This window comes from Pseudophryne corroboree, chromosome 8 (assembly GCF_028390025.1).
Source record: "Pseudophryne corroboree isolate aPseCor3 chromosome 8, aPseCor3.hap2, whole genome shotgun sequence".
NCBI classification, from domain to species: domain Eukaryota; kingdom Metazoa; phylum Chordata; class Amphibia; order Anura; family Myobatrachidae; genus Pseudophryne; species Pseudophryne corroboree.
The window spans coordinates 450206678-450227987 of record NC_086451.1 but is presented as its reverse complement, the minus strand read 5'-3'; the positions used below and the strand labels follow the sequence as shown (position 1 = coordinate 450227987).

At 38.4% G+C, this 21310-nt stretch overlaps 1 protein-coding gene across 6 annotated transcripts in view; it reads left to right on the top strand.

Moving 5' to 3' along the window:
* COL11A2 (collagen type XI alpha 2 chain) overlaps window positions 1-21310 on the top strand; it is a 168232-nt gene that overhangs the window by 87934 nt on the left and 58988 nt on the right. Inside the window, exons 6-19 of one of the 6 annotated variants that reach the window (XM_063938232.1) lie at window positions 1032-1145; window positions 4834-5043; window positions 5932-6078; window positions 6554-6742; window positions 7841-7900; window positions 8731-8772; window positions 13224-13286; window positions 13396-13470; window positions 13760-13846; window positions 13935-13991; window positions 15516-15569; window positions 18575-18628; window positions 18821-18874; window positions 18962-19015. In XM_063938232.1, the coding sequence (XP_063794302.1) occupies window positions 1032-1145; window positions 4834-5043; window positions 5932-6078; window positions 6554-6742; window positions 7841-7900; window positions 8731-8772; window positions 13224-13286; window positions 13396-13470; window positions 13760-13846; window positions 13935-13991; window positions 15516-15569; window positions 18575-18628; window positions 18821-18874; window positions 18962-19015 (1260 nt within the window). The remainder of the gene's footprint in view (window positions 1-1031; window positions 1146-4833; window positions 5044-5931; window positions 6079-6553; window positions 6743-7840; window positions 7901-8730; window positions 8773-13223; window positions 13287-13395; window positions 13471-13759; window positions 13847-13934; window positions 13992-15515; window positions 15570-18574; window positions 18629-18820; window positions 18875-18961; window positions 19016-21310) is intronic. The other 5 variants (XM_063938233.1, XM_063938234.1, XM_063938235.1 and 2 more) reach the window with 5 other exon arrangements.

Genomic DNA, 21310 nt, shown 5'->3' with positions numbered 1-21310 from the left:
ATGATATAAAGGTATTTTTGTAAAAGTTGCTTTGGGGAAAGGACAAACTGATATATTAAAGCCACTTGAAGGTGGAATACCCCTCTAATACTTACATAGGCGTAATAGTGGAAAAAGCTAAAAAAATAAAATAAAAAAGTCCATCTATGCCTAAGAGGAAAATCAATAAAAAATGTAAAACCTAAAATACAAATAACTTTCTTTAATCCCGTCATTACACATGCCAAGAGCATAGGAATAGTTTTGGAAATTATTTTGGTGAAGCACAATTCATTATTTGTTGAAATGCTCAATGTATGAGCTTATTCACCCAATTGTATTTCCTCCCCAGATCACTTGGTCTGTTTTTATATACCCTATTGGGAAAAAAGAGTGTACATAATTTTGTAGGGCTCAGCAATCCCTGTGATGCTACCGTTGATACCTGACCAGGATTTATATGTGAACAAGCCCTCCTGGAATGGGAAACCTAGTAATCCTGTATAATCTCTGCATACTCCACCCCATATTAATCAGTAAGCGCATTAAAAATAACAGTTTTACTACCTGCTACTCCTTACCATTACCCTCCAATTACCAGTCCCAGGCTTCTATTTTCTTCTCATTATGGCTCATGGTAAATTTACGGTGTTATTAGATTTAGTAGAATGTAATACCTGCTTCCTGAGGATGGCATTGTAACGAGCAGGGGCCCTTGTCTTCAACAATGAATCTAAACTTCAAGAAGTTGCGAACATAATTGGAAGGCTCCATAAAAAATGTTTATTACTTAGAATACTCATCTACATGATGTGAATGAACAAAAGATTTTCTGTAAAGCGCTGCAGAATATGTGTGCACTATATAAGCGATTGTTAATAAATAATAACTTGTAAGAAGAATAAATAGAGGCATGAAGAAGACTTGGGCTCCTTGTGACGTTCCACTGCTCCAATACTCAGTCTTTTCTCAATCTCTTAATGATTCAGAGCTACATCTGTCTCCTCTTCTCCCTATGCTTAACACTCTCTCCCCCTCCTGCCACAATGTAGTATGCAGAGGAAGAGGTGGAGTATTACGAGTATCCGTACTATTATGACAATAAGGAGGAAGGGACGCCTGCCCCGCCTACTGCAAGTGCCCCTGAAGGGGGCGCAGTTGAGCAGGTAACCAGTGGATGTGTCCGTTTGTGCATCCTGGTGTCATGTTCACTCCATCTCATTCCATTCGGCATGTGTAACTGATAACTGGAGGCTGCCCAGCCAGGAATGTGGGTCAGGATTACAAAAGTGTTCCATGTTATAGAAAAGGCAATAATTAATATTTAATAAAGTGTTTTAAGAGCAAAGCAGGTTCCCATCACCCATCACCAACTATTTCAGTCAGCAGCAGATACCTGTTGGTTTGTCTGTGTAATATGTTCGTGTTTGTGAAATGTGCTGTTCTGTAAACATCATGTTGTGTGGTTTTTGTGGTTTTTTTTTTGCATAAAACACATTTATGTCTTGTTGCACCTATGTGTTGTTTTCATTTATATCAAACTTCATATCTCATTTCAAAGTGTTCTTTCATTATTAATTGAATTTCCTGGTTTTCTCGTTAATTAATATGAGAAAACCAATACATATCCCAGTGTCCGTGTGCATGTTTTTATTTGGTATTATTCATTTATTCATAATAATATTTTCTGATTTCAAAATTCATCTCTCCATTTATAATTATGTATACACACTTCAGGATTGCGCATTGTATCTTGCATGTCATCCTGTATTAATATTCCCATTTCATGTTACATCTTTTATTATTATTCATATCCCCCTCATTTATCAGTATTCACATTTTATGTACTGCAATTATTAAAATGCATACCCCCTAAATATTAATATTTACATTTCATGATAATCTATATATTAATATAGATATTTATAATGCCCTCATTTATTCAATTTTGGATTTTAATATTATTATTATTTCCCATCTACTCATCTTAAAATACTCTTTTCTTGTTTCTTAATTTATTACCATGGTTACACATAAATCTCATTTATTAATATCAATATTTCTGTATACAAATACATTTTGTAATATATTAATATTCTCATTTTCTGTATTCACCAAAATATACTCAAGTACTAATATTATAATTTCCTGTTTAAACAGATATCTAATTTATTTATTTTCCGTTTCCTGTTTTCACATAATTTACCTTTTTATTAATATCCAAATTTTCTTTATCCACATAAATCTCCTCAATTATTAATATTAATATTTCCTGATTTCATAAGAAAACTCCTTATTTTTTTTTTAGATTTCCATTACAAGTATTCACATAAATCTCCTCATTTACTAATATTTACAACTTGTAGTGTCCTCATGCATCTTCTTAATTTGCTATTATTCCTATTTTCTGGTCCAATCATTTATTCAGAATGTCCTAATCTCCTCATTTTTGAGTATTCACATTTCAAGTTTACACATTGTATCCTGCATCTTAACCTTTTATTAATAATTCCATTCATTACCTTCTTTATTATAATTCATACCCCCTCACTTATTTATATTTACATTGTGTTTTACCAATTTATTATTTTCCATACACAATCATTTTTTAATATTCATGTTTCATTTCACCCTGTCTATTAATATTCATATCAGACCCTCATTTTTTTAAATGTACACTTCCCATGACAGTAATCATCTTGTTCCTTCATTTATGTATTCATATATCCTGTCTATTCATGCATACCTCTATTTATTAATATTCACATTTCATTTTTCCTTATTTATAAATATTTACATTTCATGTGTTCTTATTTATTATTATTTCCTGTTTTCTCATATTAAAATATTATTTTCTTATTTCTTAATATATTTATCTGTTTATACATACATTTCCTCATTTATTAATATTCATATTTCTGTATCCACAAACATTTCTTAATTTCTTAATATTTCCATTTCATGTGTTCACTTAAATCTATGCATTTATTAATCTCCCAATTTTCTTTAGCCACATAAATCTCAACTATTAATATTCACATTTCATTTTTTCACATTAATCTCCTTATTTTCTATGTTTCTATTTCATGTATTATCATACATCTCCTCATTCTTTTCCCCTATTTATTGCTATTCACATTTCATGTTTTCACATTTATTAATATGCACATTTTCTATTTCTGTATTAATATTGGCACTCTCTGTTTATTACTTAAAATCTTATTTTCCTGATTCTTAACTTATTCCCCTATTGCCACATAAATCTATTATATCAGTATTCACAAAAATGTCCTAATTAATTAATATTCCAATATCAAGAATTAAATTATATTTCTTTGTTTATTAATAATATTTATATTACCCACATAAATCGGCTCATTCATCAAAATTGAAATTCCTGTTTTCACAGATATTTCTTTATTCTCATTCCACATAAATCTCCATTTTTAATAATATTTCTGTTTGCTCTTTCCATGTAATGTTTTTATTAATAGTCATATTTCTATAGCCCCATAAATCTTATTTATTAATATTCCCGTTTCCCCTATCCTCACAAATCTCATGAATTATTAATATTTCCATGTCCTCTATCCTCACAGATCTCCTAATTTTATAATATTCCCATGTCCATTTTTTACATAAAAAGAATCATATATTAATAATAATCCCATTTCCTGTATCCACATGCATCTCTTTATTAATATTCAAATTAACTGTTTTATACTTGTAACTCCTAACTTATTTAAAACTTCTTCTTCCACATTTGTTTCCTACTGCAGTGGTTCTCAAACTCGGTCCTCAGTACCCCACACAGTGCATGTTTTGCAGGTAACCCAGCAGGTGCACAGGTGTATTAATTACTCACTGACACATTTTAAAAGGTCTACAGGTGGAGCTAATTATGTCACTTGTGATTCTGTGAGGAGACCTGCAAAACATGCACCGTGTGGGGTCCTGAGGACCGAGTTTGAGAACCTGTGTCCTAATGTATTCACAAGCATAAGTACCACAGTTACCTCTTCATTTGTCTATATCAATATAGAATTACTGTACTTTTAGCTATATTTTGGCCTATTGAATATCCATCTTTGAATGTGTTTCAGCCATATGTTTCATTTTCATACCCCATGATGCATTTTCATCATAACTTCCATTTTTGTCTATATTTTTTTATTGTGTGTGTGTGTGTGTGTGTGTGTGTGTGTGTGTGTGTGTGTGTGTGTCCAAACATTTATTTCTGTGTTGAATTATATTTTTTCTTTATTTTATTTTTTGGTATAAAAGGCAGTGTTTTCTAGGGCTCAATTTGCTGGACTCTCCAGACCTCATGTAACATTTATTATGAGTTTGGAGACTACTGGGTTCTTTGTAAACTTGAATTAGTGGGAAATGTGGATGAGCCATATCTTCTGCAAAACCCCAATGTCACACAATATGACACAGTTCTAAGTAAATTGAAACTAGAAAACGCTTCTCTTTTTGTTGGGTTGTTTATATTTTAAGTTTGTATTCGTCAAGTTCAATTTACCTTACCTTTTTATGGCAGCATATATTGTTCTATAGTATCATTAGAAATACCTACTCCACGCATCTAGTGTCAGGAGGGATCCTTGTAGTAATTGTTTGGATGGAACAGAGAGTACTCCCCTTACGTTTCCTTGCTGGGCGACACCTAGTTCTTGCATCCTCGGAACATCATCTATTCATCATATGTTTTATTCATGACTGTTTCTCTCTCTCTCTTTCTCTCCAATCCATTATTTTGTCTGTGTGCCACATGTCCTTCGTTGTCACTACTTGCCCTGAAAACCCCCATGTCCTCCTTACTATCATACCTGCCATGGCCACTGGCAGAAAAACAAAGCCAAAAAAACAAAGCCACCAACCAAGTCGAAGCCAAAAGTGCCTCCTCCGGCCAAGAGTACCGGCAAGCCGAAAAAAGGTGTTGTGGGCAAAGCCCCAGCAAAGCGAAACACCTCTGTGAAAAATTCTGTGGGCAAAGCCCAACCCAAGAAAAAACTGACTGGCGCCAAGAAGAGGAACGTGGGGAATGGTTACCAGCAGGTAGAGCAAAAAAACAAAGTATGCAGATCCCAGGGGCATGATCTGACATACATGACACCCTCCCCCCCTCAACGCTCCCATGATCCCAATACTTTTTGTTTCAAGGGATATGGGTGGTCTATGTGGAGTTGTTATTGATATTTGCTTGTCCTTATTTTGCAATGTGTCTTTCTCATAGTAACCTGCTCCGTGCTTGCTGCTCCAAGCTTGGAGCTCATTCATTGTTTTTCATGCAAAAGGAGAGGCCTCTGCTCATAAGCAGAAAACACTGTTGCATCAGACCATCAATTCGGAATGGGGTACATATTTAAAAAAAAAGTGCTAACTATAGATACGTATAGATATGTATTTGAAAACCAAGCCAAATGGTCAGGTTCTTGTCAATTACTCTCATTGTGTATTAAACTGTTACCATTTCTTGTGATGTTCTGTTTCTCCAGAGGCCTCTCTTTTGCTGTTTGTGTAACTGTTGTGTTACATCGAGTACATGAATGAATGCATCGCAACTTTCCACCCATTCATGGATGGGCAATCGTCACATTAAAACATTCACCATGGCATTCATTATCAGACGCACCCTATCTTGCTAAGTGAGCTGATAATGACATGTCTGAGTGAATTTGTGATGGGAAAGAACTTTATTCTCCTCAAACAAGAGGAGTAAGTTGATAACATACTAATGCCTGCCATTTTCTCTTGTTCTCTTCTCTCACTTCACCTTTCCTCTAAATCTGAACCTTTACTTTATTATTTTCATTTTCTTCGCCCTGGCCTTTGTTTGTTATATCATCCTGACTTCCTCCTTTCCTATTGTCCTTTATTACTATTTCTTCATGCTTCACTCCTCCTGTGCATTCTTCAACATCCTTATCCACTGTGGTTACCAAGGACCCTTCCCTTACTTCTGAACCGATCATGACCCCTGAGCCCACTCTGTTAGAGCAGAGCCCCGATTATACTGCACCACCACAAGAAGAGGAAGTTTATGAGTTTTGGGATGAGGAACCCACCAAGGCAGTACCACAATCACCACAGGTAACCACTGGCTCCTCACAAAGAGACCCCACTTTTTACAGTTAGAATTGGCAATACAGATACATCAGAATCTTAGGTCTTGTCTTTAAACTGTGAAGCATTTTAAGCTACTCACTGAATATTTTTCTACATTAGCCCTTCTGCTGCTTTCGGTCCCCTGCCCCACCCCTATTCATATTTCATATGTCCAGTTTCCATTTAGATATTTGTAAATATTAGGTCACCACCTAAGAAGTGATACTTTAATAACATCTACGGGTTTGCGTATTCTGTGACAAGGTCTTCTGGTTAGTGGTGGATGCAAAGGGTCCTGACAATGTCAGAAACTAGGATTTAAAATGACGCTCACTCCCATCCTTCTCCAGACTTGGTCCACTTATACTTCTAGATCTTTGTTTAATGCCTTTTGATTCTATACTTTCTTCCTATTTCTCTTTCCTTTGTTTCATTCTTACCTTATTTGCCCCTCTGGAAGGAAAAGGAACAAGATCCTTCTACGGCTGTGAAAGGTAGTGATGCTTTCATAGAGGAGTATGTGACTGGTGAGGAGGAAAATCCAACAGTCGGACTGGACTATGAGTATGTGTACAAGGATTATCATGAGGGTTCCGAGAGTTCACACCTGGGTCCAGTCCTCTCTGCAGAGACTCCTGAAAGTGGAGGTGTAAGTCTCACGTCATAGGGTCACTTTACACTGAGAACACCTGGTTCTAAGAACTTTATGTGAGACTTTTTCCCACAATCGTCTCTCCTCCTCCTCTACTCCTTGTGTCCTTGTTATCTCATGCGTGTTCATTTGACTTCCTCTGTTTTCTTTGTCATCGTTGTTCTTTTGTTCAGTCACTTTGTTACTCCTTTTGCTTGTCCCTTTTCACCCACCCCATGTGACATGTCATGTTTTGTCTGCAACCTTTCTACGTCGGTGACCATTTTTATAGCAGTATATGTGTCTGCTTGTCTTCCTTCTCCTTGTATGTTGGAGTTTCCTCTACGTTTGACTTCTGCTCTTATGTCAACTTTCTCCTGTTCTCAATCTGCTTTTATTTTCTGATCATAACTACGTTGTTGTTCAGACACAGTTTATGACGTCACTACGATATCATGTCCTGCTACCGGGCACCAGAAGCGGAATGATCCAGTTGGCGTCTTGGGTGACCAAGGATGTTTAAATGCTCTGCCACCTTGGTCATTGGGACTCATCAAGGATTGATTCTGACTCTCGCTAATGGCATCATAGAATTCCCAACATGCTATGGAATGGGATTTATGATACCACTACAGTGTATTTCAGCACCTGAAGCATTGCAACTTTGCTAATGAAGTATTACATTGACAACTTTCACTCCTGAACCCCGATATTATCGGGGTCACAGTGGAAAGTTATACCACATGTAATGCCTTCACATATATGCTTGTTTATCTGCATTGCATAATCCGTATACATGCTTATTTTACAGTGGTACTGTTACAGAAATTTAATTTGGGCAATAGCTATTACGATAATGTTTGATGTTAGATATTGTCTACATAACCTGACATATAGTAAAGAGTTGATATTTTCATTAAAGAATATTATGGAGAAGTAGAAGTGAAAAAATGCAGCAGATGTTTAAATACAATTTTTAGACGTTGGGTATATGAGTCACGGGTATGGAAATAGCGGCCATTTAAAGGGCACCGCAGAAACTAGCAGGAGAGAACCTTAAAGTCTGAATGATACTAAATAATTGCGTCTTTGTGGTTATATGTGTGCAACCCTCAGGCTATCAGTGGACCTCGGGGGCTGAAAGGAGACAAAGGAGATCCGGCTGCTATGGAGGCGGTAAGTAGAGTCTATTATAATATCTTACAGCAGAAAATGAATCACAGAGCTCCGCTGTACACAGATGTGTATGTCTTGTTGTGCATTGTGCGTCCCCTCTGCAGGATAGGGCAACATCAGGTCTAGAACGAGCTAAACTGAACAGTACATAATAATGCAATTAATGGGCTGATCACCAGATATCGGCTGATTGGCCTGATAATTGCATAGGTGTGTATGCAGGAGCTTTAGCCGATAAACAGCTTAAAATGCTCCTGCAGTGGTTGTATTGGGAGGTCGCATCCTATGAGCTGCGTAAAAATTCAGTTGCCCGACCTCCCGATCCCCTGAAGAAAATACCCACTGAGTTAGAAATAGACCAGGATGTACGGAGTGCGCACTGATTGGATGATCGTTTCGAGGATCAAAGTGTTTATCTGGTCTGCAGAGAGATCTGCACAGTGTGTTTCAGGCTTTATACTATTAACTAATCCAATTATGTTACCAATAAATTAATTCATTGCAATCTGTATCATTTTAATTTTTTAGGGATGAAATGTTGTTTTGCTCATTACAGTTTCGCATTCCTCCTATGAGTGTTACAATAATTTATTGCAACAGTTCTCAAATGCAACTCTCAAGTACCCCAAACAGGTCATGTTTTGAAGATTTCTATCTGTGGAAGAAGATGGGGTAATTACTGACCCAGCAAAATAGATGAACTCATCTGTGCATGGTTGAAGACCGCCACAAACCATGATCTGTTGGTGGTACCTGAGGACTGGAGTTGAGAACCACTGTTTTAGTGGACTAATAATAATTTTATGCCATTATCATTTTGTCTTTGCCAGGGTATGGTGGTAGAAGGTCCTCCAGGGAAAGAAGGACCCGCGGTATGTATTATTCTTCCGTATCTCCTCAACACAAACATCCACTTTTTGCGTACAGGACCCCTAATCAGACTAAATCTATCTTTGTGGGTCTGAAAAAAAGTGAAGAGTAAAAATGTCAATGTTCAACTTACTCCAACTGTAGGACTAGTTCTCCAAGCTGTGAAGAACCCTGGCAATTTACTTACCAAACATAATAATTAACTTCATATAAATGTTTACCCAAAGGACAGTCTATAAATGCCACTGTTCTTTCTCATCTGTTATACATTTGAGTAATGTTTCCCGCTAACATTCATTATAATGATAGTTTTAATAGAACTTAAATTTTAATGAAGCCTTAACTACACAAATCTCATGGGTGGAGGTCTAAATCTTTCCCATATGCTCCAAAATATTTGGCTGCGCCCATCATGGTACTGTAGAATAGAGTAGCCCAACATCACTAGTTTTCCAGTGGGTGCATGGGCAAATTTACAATGTTGCTGGCTACAAAGTACTAGCTTTCTGGTCAATCTGGTGGCCATGCGAGTGGAAATTCTGGCATTACAAACAATGCCGTGATGAAGGCAATATGTTGTTAACTGAGATTTCCTTTGGCTTAATCTGTTCTTGATGCCAGTTCGTAAATGTTTCCCAGTTGGTTGATTGGCCACGTATGGAATTATTCTTTTCAACAATGATTTTGGATTGTCTGTCAAAGAGCTCATCATAGAAAGCTTTATTATTATTCTTTATTTATATGGCGCCAAAAGGGTTCCACAGCTCCCAATTACAGAGTACATAAACGAATAATCAAAAACAGGAAAACAGCAACTTACAGTTGACAACAGTATAGGACAAGTACAGGGTAAATAAACATGGCTACATCAGCAGATGACACTGAAACAAGTATCAGGTGGCAGAAGACTGCTGGATGTGGTGCAGTTGAAGAATATTAAAGTAAGAAAAAGGATAAGCACATGAGGAAAGAGGGCTCTACTCGTGAGAGCTTACATTCTAAAGGGGAGGGGTAGACAGATGGTGGTGACACAGACAGGGTACATAGAGAGCGTGGAACAAAGGGTTAGGATGAGATTTGGCTGGGTTTGTTGAAGAAGTGGGTCTTGAGAGCCCGTTTGAAGTTTTGTAGAGAGGTGGAGAGTCTGAGGGGGAGACGTAGGGAATTCCAGAGAAATGGAGCAGCATGTGAGAAATCTTGGAGGTAGGAGTGGGAGGAATTAATCAGTCAGCAGGATAGTCGGCGTGTATTAGCAGAGGGAAGAGGACGGGTGGGAGTGTAAGGGGAGATAAGGTCAGAGATGTAGATTGGAGAGGAGTGGGTGAGTGCTTTGTAAGTGAGTGTGAGAAGCTTGAAATTGATTCTGAAAGGGAAGGGGAGCCAGTGAAGGTCTTGAAAGAGAGGAGAGGTGGACATAGTATGTTTGGTGAGGAAAATGAGCCGGGCAGCAGCATTGCGAATAGATTGGAGTGGAGAGAGGTATTCATCAGGAATGCCATTCAGGAGGAGATTACAGTAGTACAGTCTGGAGATAACCAGTGAGTGAATAAGAGTCTTAGTAGCATCCTGGGTCAGAAAGGGTCTGATCCTGTAAATATGTTTTAGATGAAAACGGCAGGTTTGTGAGATGTGCTGAATGGAGGAGTCAAGGATTACTCCAAGACAGCGCACTTGGGGCTATAAGAGATAGTAATGCCATCAATAGATAATGAGATTGTAGGAGGTGAGGTTATGTGGGAGGGAGGGAAGATGATCAGCTCAATCTTAGATATGTTAAGTCTAAGAAAGCGCTGGGACATCCAAACAGAGATAGCAGAGAGACAGTTGGAGATACGAGTGAGGAGAGCAGGGGAGAGGTCTGGAGAGGAAAGATAGATTTGAGTGTCATCAGCGTAGAGATTATATTGGAAACCAAAAGAACCAATGAGCTTACCTAGTGAGGACATATAGAGAGAGAAGAGGAGAGGACCAAGGACAGAACCATGGGGTACACCTACAGTTAGTGGAAGTGAGGGGGAGGTGGTGTCATGAGAGGAGACAGAGAATGAACGGTAAGAGAGATAGGAAGACAGCCAAGAGAGGGCAGTATCACACAAACCAAGGAGTGAAGGATTTGCAGTAGGAGAGGGTGGTCCACAATGTCAAAAGCAGCAGAGAGATCAAGAAGAATAAGTAGAGAGTAGTGTCCTTTAGATTTAGCAGCATGGAGGTCATTGCAGACTTTTGTAAGGGCAGTTTCAGTGGAGTAGGTTCTAAGGAGCTGACTTTTAGACAGACACTTAACCACATTTTTAGCAGGAAATCTATGGATAGTATGCTAATTATTTCTGTCCATTGGTGTTCCATAGATATCTGTACTAATTATGTTGTCGCTAAGATCGATAAAGTATTGGGTGTTGATTATACACTGCATATACAGTATTTCATCTATTTGTGGCATTCATTGATAATAGAAATTAAGTCTAGCCGGGAATTTTCCTCTGACTTCCAAACAGAAAATATCCACAATGAAAACATTAGCGACTGTCAGGGCAAAAGGGGCTTCCATCAACATCTCATTCAATTGGACATAAGTGGCATCAGCAATCTGGAAATTGTTCACATTATAAACATAATTAAGATAGAATTATAAGTATACACAAGGAGACACATGAATGCTGAACTCAACAGTTTGTGATAAATACAGTCTATACTATCCTTATGTTAAACTACTGTATCCAAAAATTCTTAAAAATCTGTAATCTATAAAATGAATCTGTTAAGCATGATGTTTTGTATACTATACCTAACTAGTGGTGGTACAAGCTAATTAGTGGAAAAAAAACGCCAAGCAGCCTAATTACAGAGTTCTAAGGTAAAAACCCTTTTGGAAACTGTGGAGGAAATTATAAAACCAACTTTGCACTGGACCATTTGCCAGCGATCACCAGTCCTTCTCCTGTATCTTCTGCTATCACTCAACTGATACACACCTCCAACATATAGTCAGATGTGTTCTGGTTTACAGTGGCATTTTCCATTTTTCTGTTGTGTCAATAACATCTTTTAATCTGTAAATCAATTAAATCATTATTTTTAGAATAAGGAAATTTACACATGTCATTCTGTTTTAGTGTCATGTAAATCAGAGTGCCCACAAATCTCTGCAGAACAGGAGGATGTAAAATGGGAATGTTCCTTAATTTGATAGACATAGTCATATGACTTCAGATGGGTCCACATTTATCTTGACCTTTAAAAGGATTAACTGAGACTGGCCAATCGGACTTAATCCCCTGCTGTAATGACTTAATCCCCTGATGTATTGTTCTCTGCTTTGTATTGCATCTGAGAACAATAGATGAAGGGTTTATGATAATAAGTCATGTTGTGCCTAGGCGTAGAAAACTAGTCAAGATAACCATGGACCCATCTGTAGGTCAAGCTCACTCCCCTATCGGAGGCTGTATGGGCCAGTTAGTCCATTTGTCACTCCCATGTAGGTGAAAGTACTGGTGATGATATTTTTAGAAAACCACATTTTAAGATTATTACTCACAATGTCGGGATCTTTCGGGAATAACCAAACCCTTATCTACTGTAGCACTGTAAGTGTATTGTGATGTGTTCATGGAAGATTGCCACTAGCGATAAAGGGGTCTATTCATGAAGCAGTGAAAAGTGTGCAGAAGTGAGCCAGTGGAAAAGTTGCCCATGGCAACCAATCAGCATTGCAGTAAACTTTCTAATTTGCATGTTATACGGAGCAGCTGATTGGTTGCCATGGGCAACTTCTCCACAGGCTCACTTCTCCACTCTTTTCACTGCTTCATGAATAGACCCCTCAATCGCCCAGATAGCAGATGTGATGACAATGAAGATGTTAGATGACCTTGTTGTCTGCAATAATGGCTTCTCATCTTGGGGGGCTTCATCCGGTTCAGGATAACATCCCCTTTGATCTTGGCACCCTCTTCTGGATTTCATTCTGATGTAAAATTGATTTAGGGACTTGTTAATAGTAGGATTAACTACTGAGTGAGCGACCAAAATAGTAAAGTCCTTTAAAGGGAGGACAGTGAAATTTTGTCATTTTCATGATTAATAGTAGAAACGCTAGGTGTTACAGTGGATGTATTGTTACATTATGACTACTTAGTATGCCCTGGGAACGTATTTTTCCCAGCACCTCTTATAAAACACAAAGGGGGAGATTCAAATGTTTGAAAAGTCAGTTGAATTTCTGTTTTTTCCTACCTAATAGACAGGAAAAAACGGACACTCCACCGACTTTTCAAACATTTGAATCTCCCCCCAAATAGTCATGGGAGTTACAGTAGTCCAGAAGGGAAATAACAAGGCAATGTAAAAAGTATAACATTAAGTGTAATTAGCAAAAAAGAATTTAACATAAATGTAGAGAGATTTGGAGGAAGACAGATATTTATAACACATTCTATCTTACCTTTCTCAGGGTCTGACTGGTCCTCCTGGAACACAAGGACATCCTGGCGTTGTTGGAGATCCTGGAGAGAGGGTAAGAAAATCTTTCTTGAGTGGGTTCTGAATTAGCTTGTGTTTTTTTAAAATCTCTTTATAATAACACATTAATCCCTTTTTAATAAACTATACCTCTTATATTTTAGGGCCCTCCAGGCAGGCCAGGTCTTTCTGGAGCTAATGGATTGCCAGGACAGCCCGGTAGCTCCGTCATGCTTCCGGTAAGCCTTTACCTTGGAAAATAAAGAATTAGGATCATTTGTTGGCAATCTAGAATACACTATCCTACTCTACACTAATATTATATTTTATAAAACCTTGAGTATGAAGTTATGAGTTCACATGAATTCTCAACTGTTCTGTCTTAATTGCAGTTTCATATAAAATTTTGTCCTCGCACATCTGGCATTTATTGCTCGTAAATATAATATGGTCTATGGCCTATGGAGAATTGTTTTGATCAAACTGCAGCTACAGTCCTAACTTTTGTTTCTCCACCCCCCCCTGTAGTTCCGGTTTGGAAGTAGTGGTGGGGACAAGGGGCCAGTGGTTTCTGCACAGGAAGCTCAGGCAGCGGCTATATTACAGCAGGCCAGGGTGAGTCTTATACATCTTAAGGTTGGTTTTGTCCTTCCTTTTTCCAAGGTCACCTTGCATCATCTCTTATCTAACTTTCTCTCTGCAGTTGGCTCTACGCGGCGCTCCTGGACCTATGGGCTACACTGGACGATCCGGGTCCTTGGTGAGTGGCCATAGAGTGACATGTATATGCTCAAATAAACAGAATCCAGCATTAAATACTAATATATCCAAACTATGATGACAACTCTGTGTGTGTCTGCTAGAATGTACAGAAAAATGCTGAACATTCTACCGCACCCATCTTGTAATGTGCTGATACAGCACCTTGGAATGGGCAGAGCCATATTAACATGTGAGGTTATGGAATTACATTTTAACATCCTTCTTACTGAATAACCTCTAAACCGAACAGAGGGATTGTACAGAATGGTCCAGCTGTAGACTCCAGGCCACAGAGCCCATAATCTAGCACAATAAATTCTAATTACAAATGTTACTTTACAGAAGTGATACTGAAATGTTATAAAATGGAAGTTCTTTATAAGAACATGGAATTAACATAGTCAAAAATGTGTAAAATTCGAGAATAATACCAAAGTAATATTTTTTTAATCTAAAACGACAATTAATTATTGAATTATTACATTTACATATTATGATTGAAATATTGAAATATTATTATAGTTTTAAATAATTATGTTGTTATTATTATTATCGAAATATGATAATATAATGCATTATTTAACAGTTCCATGACAGCTCACCTGTATAATACCAGTATTATATTTTTTATATATTTATTTAATAATTCTGAATTTAATTTTTACATTTTAATTGTATTTAAATAATGATTGCATCTAATATTATTATTATTATTATAATTATCATTATAATTATTATTAATAATAATAATAATAGTAATAATAATAATAATAATAATAATAATAATAATATTTATTATTATTATTTAAATATAATTGAATAATACATTAATTAAGACTGATCTGATAGTTTATAGTATAACACTGGAAACATAATTATTGTTCATGTATTTTTTTATTTAAATATAATAGCAGCAATTAATAGTAGTATGCTAGCCTGTTTACATTAGTGGGATCTCTTTCCTGGTATAGAGTATTTATTCAGTCCCACACAGGCAAGTTACTTACAGTTGGCGAGGACCTCCTCTGGTCAGCCTCCATTATGATCTGCCATTGCTGAGGAATCAGATTAAATTATACTGTGCCACTTGACCAATCAGAAAGAGGATTTTATGTTTAGCCCTGCATCAGATCTCTCCGCTAGTGCTCAGCTGACCAGCAGAGGCCTCTCACATATTGCAACTAATAAAATGTCCATATCCTAAAAATAACATTTAACAACACCGCTAATGTGAATAAAGAGAGACGGGGGTTTACAAATAAAGCTGGAAGGTGGAAACCCACGATATTTCCAGTTCTAGATTATTCAAGATTAGGTTATAACGGAAGTTTAAGAGCCTGCAGTATATATTATATGTTACATTATCCCATGTATAATAATAGATTTCTGCAGAATCCTCATTATAGTTACTTCACACAGGATTTTATTTCAGATGATTACAGAGGAACCATAGATGAAACACTGTTCCGCATTGCATTACTGTATTGTGTGTTTGTGGTAAAGGTATTATTTGTAATTTCAGGGACCACCTGGAAGCCCGGGGTTCAAGGGAGAAGCAGGAGATCTAGGTCCTCAGGTAATTATACACACACACGCTCATACACAGGCAAACATGCACACACACATTAATAATATACACAAACATAACTCACACATGGAGTACATGCATGTTTGCGTCTTTTGTAAGAGTCTCAGTTCTTTAATGATAGTCAATGTCAGTGGGACTGGGACGTCCAGTCAGATTAAATTTTGTACAGACAGACTACAACACAAGAGGTGAACTAGACTGAACAGCTAGACGTAGTTGTGATGATGATATTGGAATTGATCCAACAGTTTGCAACATTGATCGAAAAGACAAAGGGGGTCATTCCGAGTTGTTCGCTCGCAAGCTGATTTAGCAGAGTTGCTCACGCTAAGCCGCTGCCTACTGGGAGTGAATCTTAGCATCTTAAAATTGCGAACGACGTATTCGCAATATTGCGATTACACACCTCTTAGCAGTTTCTGAGTAGCTCCACACTTACTCGGCATCTGCGATCAGTTCAGTGCTTGTCGTTCCTGGTTTGACGTCACAAACACACCCAGCGTTCGCCCAGACACTCCCCCGTTTCTCCGGCCACTACTGCGTTTTTTCCGGAAAGGGTAGCGTTTTTTCCCACACGCCCATAAAACGGCCTGTTTCCGCCCAGAAACACCCACTTCCTGTCAATCACACTACAATCGCCTGAGCGAAAAAAAATCCGTGAGTAAAAATCCTAACTTCTTAGCAAATTTACTTGGCGCAGTCGCAGTGCGGACATTGCGCATGCGCACTAAGCGGAAAATCACTGCGATGCGAAGAAATTTACCGAGCGAACAACTCGGAATGAGGGCCAAAGTCAGGCGCACTCTTGTTGTCCATTTGCTTAGCCTTGGATGGAGATAAAGTGACTGGAGATAAAGTACCAGCCAATCAGCTTCTAACTGCCATGTCACAGACTGGGTCTGAAAAGTGACAGTTAGGAGCTGGTTGGTTGGTACTTTATCTCCATCTAAGCCTTTAGTAAATAGTCCCCTAAATGATCTGACATACAAACAGGTATTTTCTTGGTGGCAGATAGAACCTCAGACAATAGACATGTATGTTTCTCAGCTTTGCCACAACAAGCCTAACAAGTTGGATCTATGAAACGCAATATCGTTTCATATACAGTTGTGTTTCACGGATATGGATGAAAAAAATTGACAATAAGTCGACAGTCAGTAGGTCGGTACCATATGGTTAACAAGCATTAGATCGACAGGCCAACATGGAAAAGGTAGACATTACAAATGGTTGACAGAGTCAAAAGATCGGCATGGAAGTGGTCGACCACAAAAAAAGGTTGACACTTTTATTTTTGGGAGTCATTTGTATGTTTAACCATATGTGACCCCAGTTGGTGGAAACGTGTGCTCTAGCGGGCTCACTTCGCATGCCACGATTTGGGCAAGGTTACTATTCCCAGTGGTATTCCACATGGATAGTATATCAAGCCACAGTTGAAAAAACACAAAAACCATGTGTCGACCATATCATGTCGACAATATGCACTTGGGTTAGAAATTGGTTGGATAATAGGGAGCAGCGAGTGGTGTTAAATGGAGCTTTTTCGAAATGGACTGAAGTACTAAGTGGTGTGCCGCAAGGTTCTGCACTTGGACCACTACTGTTCAACATTTTCATAAATGATCCAGAAGTAGGTCTAGAGAGCACAGTGTCTATTTTTGCAGACGATACCAAACTGTGTAAGGCTATAAATTTGGAGGGGGATGCAGCGTCTCTTCAGAATGACTTATTTAAACTGGAAGCATGGGGAGCAAAATGGAAAATGAGGTTCAATATAGACAAATGTAAGGTAATGCACTTCGGTAGCAAGAACATACTAAAAGGGGAAAAACTAGGGGATTCTGTACTGGAAAAAGTTTTAGGTGTTCACCTAGATACCAAACTTAGCAGTATTACCCAAACTCAGCAAATAAGGCAGCCAAGGTATTAGCATGCATAAAGAGGGGGATTGATGCAAGGGATGAGAATGTTATAGTCCCGTTATATAAATCACTAGTGAAGCCACATCTTGAATACTGTGCACAATTATGGGCACCATGCTACAAAAAGTCAAACACAAAGGACACGTGGACATCCGCTTAGGTTAGCGGTAAGGAGATTTTGCCCACAGAGACGGGAAGGTTTCTTCACAGTAAGGACAATACGTATTTGGAATCCCCTACCTGAGAGAGTAGTAATGGCGGACTCGGTCATTACTTTTAAGAATGGGCTAGATGAATTCCTATTGAATAAGGATATACAGGGTTATGGTGGGTGAATCATGCACAATAGTAAAAAAAAGAAAAAAGAACTAGACATAATGGCTGAACATTCACCACGGTTAAATGTAATCTTAAAAATATTACAGATCACTAACAGGTTGAACTCGATGGACAAATAGTCTTTTTTCAACCTCAGAAACTAGGTTGCTATGTATACCATTTTAAACCCGTCGACCTATTCAACCAGTCGACCGTAAGCACTGTCTACCTTTTACATGTTGACATTTGACACGAGTCTACCTAATGCATGTCGACCTATTGACTGTTGGCCTATTAACTGTCGATCTATCATCCTGCACCCGTGTTTCACAGCATAGGTGTTGCTGTTTATATTGCCACAAGTAGCAACTCTTTAATATTTATGAGCTGTCAGAATCCTAATGCACTGATTGGATAATAGGTAAATAGCTCAATTTTGTAATACTCTCACCTGAGGTCTGTCCAGTGCTATGAACCTTCTAACATAATACTGCTGATGCGTGTGAATGTTATAATGCTCTGATTTACTAATGTAGGAATAAATGTTGGTGATACTGGGAAGCACAGTTGTAGATAGCACTACTGTCTCCCAGCACTGAGGTCTTGAGTTCGATTTCCACCAAGGCAACATCTACCATAGCTTAGTATACACCTGTATAAGCGCTGCCATGCAGGATATAGATGAATGACCTACAGTATATGTTCGTCGTACATATCATCAATGTAACATATTTTTCTGGGCTGCTCTAGGGCACAAGAGGACCCCAAGGGTTGTTCGGGCCTCCAGGAAAATCGGGGAGAAGAGTAAGTATTGTTTCCCCTAACATATTTCTCTCCCTCACCATCTATATCTTCATTAACAGTGTAGACAGTCCACGCATTAGTAACCAGTCTGAGGCTGTATCTCATGGTCCAAGCTAGAAAACGTCTATGGTCTTCCTTATGTTACTATTTCCTTCTGCCCAATTGTCCTCTGATATCTCCTCTCTGTCTCAGGGTCGCCCAGGTGCCGATGGAGCTCGTGGTCTTCCTGGTGAATTTGGCACCAAGGTAAATCTTTTGCTTGTTACCCCTCTGACACCTTCCCCCCTTGACTGTCGGACCCCCAGGTCTTAATGAACTGTATTTCCTTAATAGGGCGACAGGGGCTTTGATGGTCTTCCTGGATTACCGGGAGAGAAAGGTCACCGGGTGAGTAAAGAGACATAAATATGTCTAGCCGATTATTCTTAATGTTCATACTCCAGGTAGAGCTATAATCATGCGCCCGGGTGCAAGGAAAATAGTAACTGCTACCTTCCTGTAGGAGGGATGTGAGATGATGTTGTCTCTTACCTTTGTGGTGGATGATGGACAGCCATAATCCTGATGGTTAAATTCTAGATGTGTTAATGTCATCTACTACTAGCTCAATACTACTATAACTTAAAGAAGGTGTTTACACCATACTCTTCAATGCAGATAGGTTCTCTTAAAAGAGGAGAGACCGCTCGATGTCCACAATTGGCCGTAGTGCGGACAACTAGAGTTAGAAGCAGTGGTCAGGTGATGAAGGGTTGTAATGAGGAGTGTCTAGTTGCCCCTAACTTCAAAATATAAGATTTCCCATAGTCCATTATGTGTCATAATGTCAACAGCAATCAGGAGGCTCCTCCCCTTGCACATGGCAACTGATGGAAGATAGAGAAGTACTCCCCCAAATCGTTCTCCTGAAAATATTTATATAAAATCCCAGATAACTGTGTAGAAAACTAGTTGTGTCCAGATTCCGTCATTTATTTAATGCTGTTTAGAAAATAATAAGCCATTGGGGTTGACTTATCAGTGAAAAGAGTGGAGACGTTGCCCATAGCACCCAACCATCTTATACCTAACATGTAATAGAATGTCTTGATTAATGCTACCTTAAAGCTGATTAGTTGCTATGGTCAACTTCTCCATACTTTTTACTGATTAATACATCAACCCCATTGTCTGATTGGTTGCTCTGAGTGACAACAATGTTTCTACATAGTTACTTGACCTAAAAAAGTACATAAATGTCCTCTATTGTAGCATCTCTTCATTTGTATACATATACAGTAACATCAGATTAATATTAATAGGATTTCCATTGCCTGTGTATATCTTATTACGTAGACCCCAATTATGCTGCCTGAGCCTCCTGCCGTATCGGTTATTGAGGCACCCAACTGACATGAAGGTGATTAGGTGACCTCCTGGGCATCCAATCACTTATTAGAAATATGAAGACAGTAATCTTGTACAGGAAGCTATCTACATGTGTCACTATGGACTTTTTTTTTTTTTAAAGGGGTAATCACAAAGCAAAAGCATTCATTGTTAGTGGGTGCCCCTTTAAAAAACGTTCAAGTTTGGCGGCTTTCCGCATGACCGCCGAACACAGGTGGCATTACATCCCGCCTCTGGAGAGAGATAAAGTACCAACCAACCAGCTCCTAACTCATTTTTCAAACACAGCTTGTTACATGGCAGTTAGGAGCTGATAGGTTGGTACTTTGTCTCTATCTCTGCTTTATCTCTGTCCAGAAATGTACCCATTCATTTGGCAAAAGCCAGTATAATCTATAAAATAATTGAATAATTCTGTCATGTTTCTGACATGCGCAGTGGGAGTTGAGGCAGTACAGTGGGTGGAGGTGGAGCAGGTACGTAGGCAGGAGATGAGGTAGGAACAGAGGTGGGACTGAGGGTTTGGGTGTGGGATGAAGGTAGAATCAAGGGCGGAGTGGCGATGGGCTGCAACTATCGTAGGATGGGTCGAAAACTCCGGATTTAATGGGGGCGGGTGGCAGTCAGACGCTTGGTTTATTACTCTCTGGCATTAATAAACAAGCTGATACCTGGTAACAGTCTGTTTCAATGAAATTTCCCAGTAAGTACAAAATATGTCCACTCTAAGGAACCGTGTGCCATATTGAGTTGGTCACATGTCCAACTTTATCTGCAACCCAGTCCAAGGGATGCTTCTTTTTATTGGACAGACAGCTGCCTGGTCGGTCTTATATGGAAATAGGGACATTTGATGGCGCCTTAAGATAGTAATGGAGTATTTCCTAAATATGAATCCCCTTCTCAGGATCAGTGTCCTTACAAAGAGTGTTCAGGACTAGCTGACCATGCTTGAGCTATATAGCGATAATGGGGGGTATTTAAAAATGATCTCATAAAAGCTGGAACATTTTATATTTATGTTCCCAGGAGATGGAGATACATATTTCCTCACCAGTGGCAGTTGCAGCACAGTCCACAATTCAAATAAGGGACCCACATCAGGAATTGTTTGAAATTAATGCAGATAAACTAAAGTTTAATCTTTTTATAGCAACATTCCAGGATGTAACACATGTATGCTCCACAAAAACATTCTGAAGATGTGTTGCTAGAAAATAAAACAAAAACAAAAAATACTTGATCACGTTGAATGATCTTATAATCAGACGATCACGAATCTATTGCTTAATA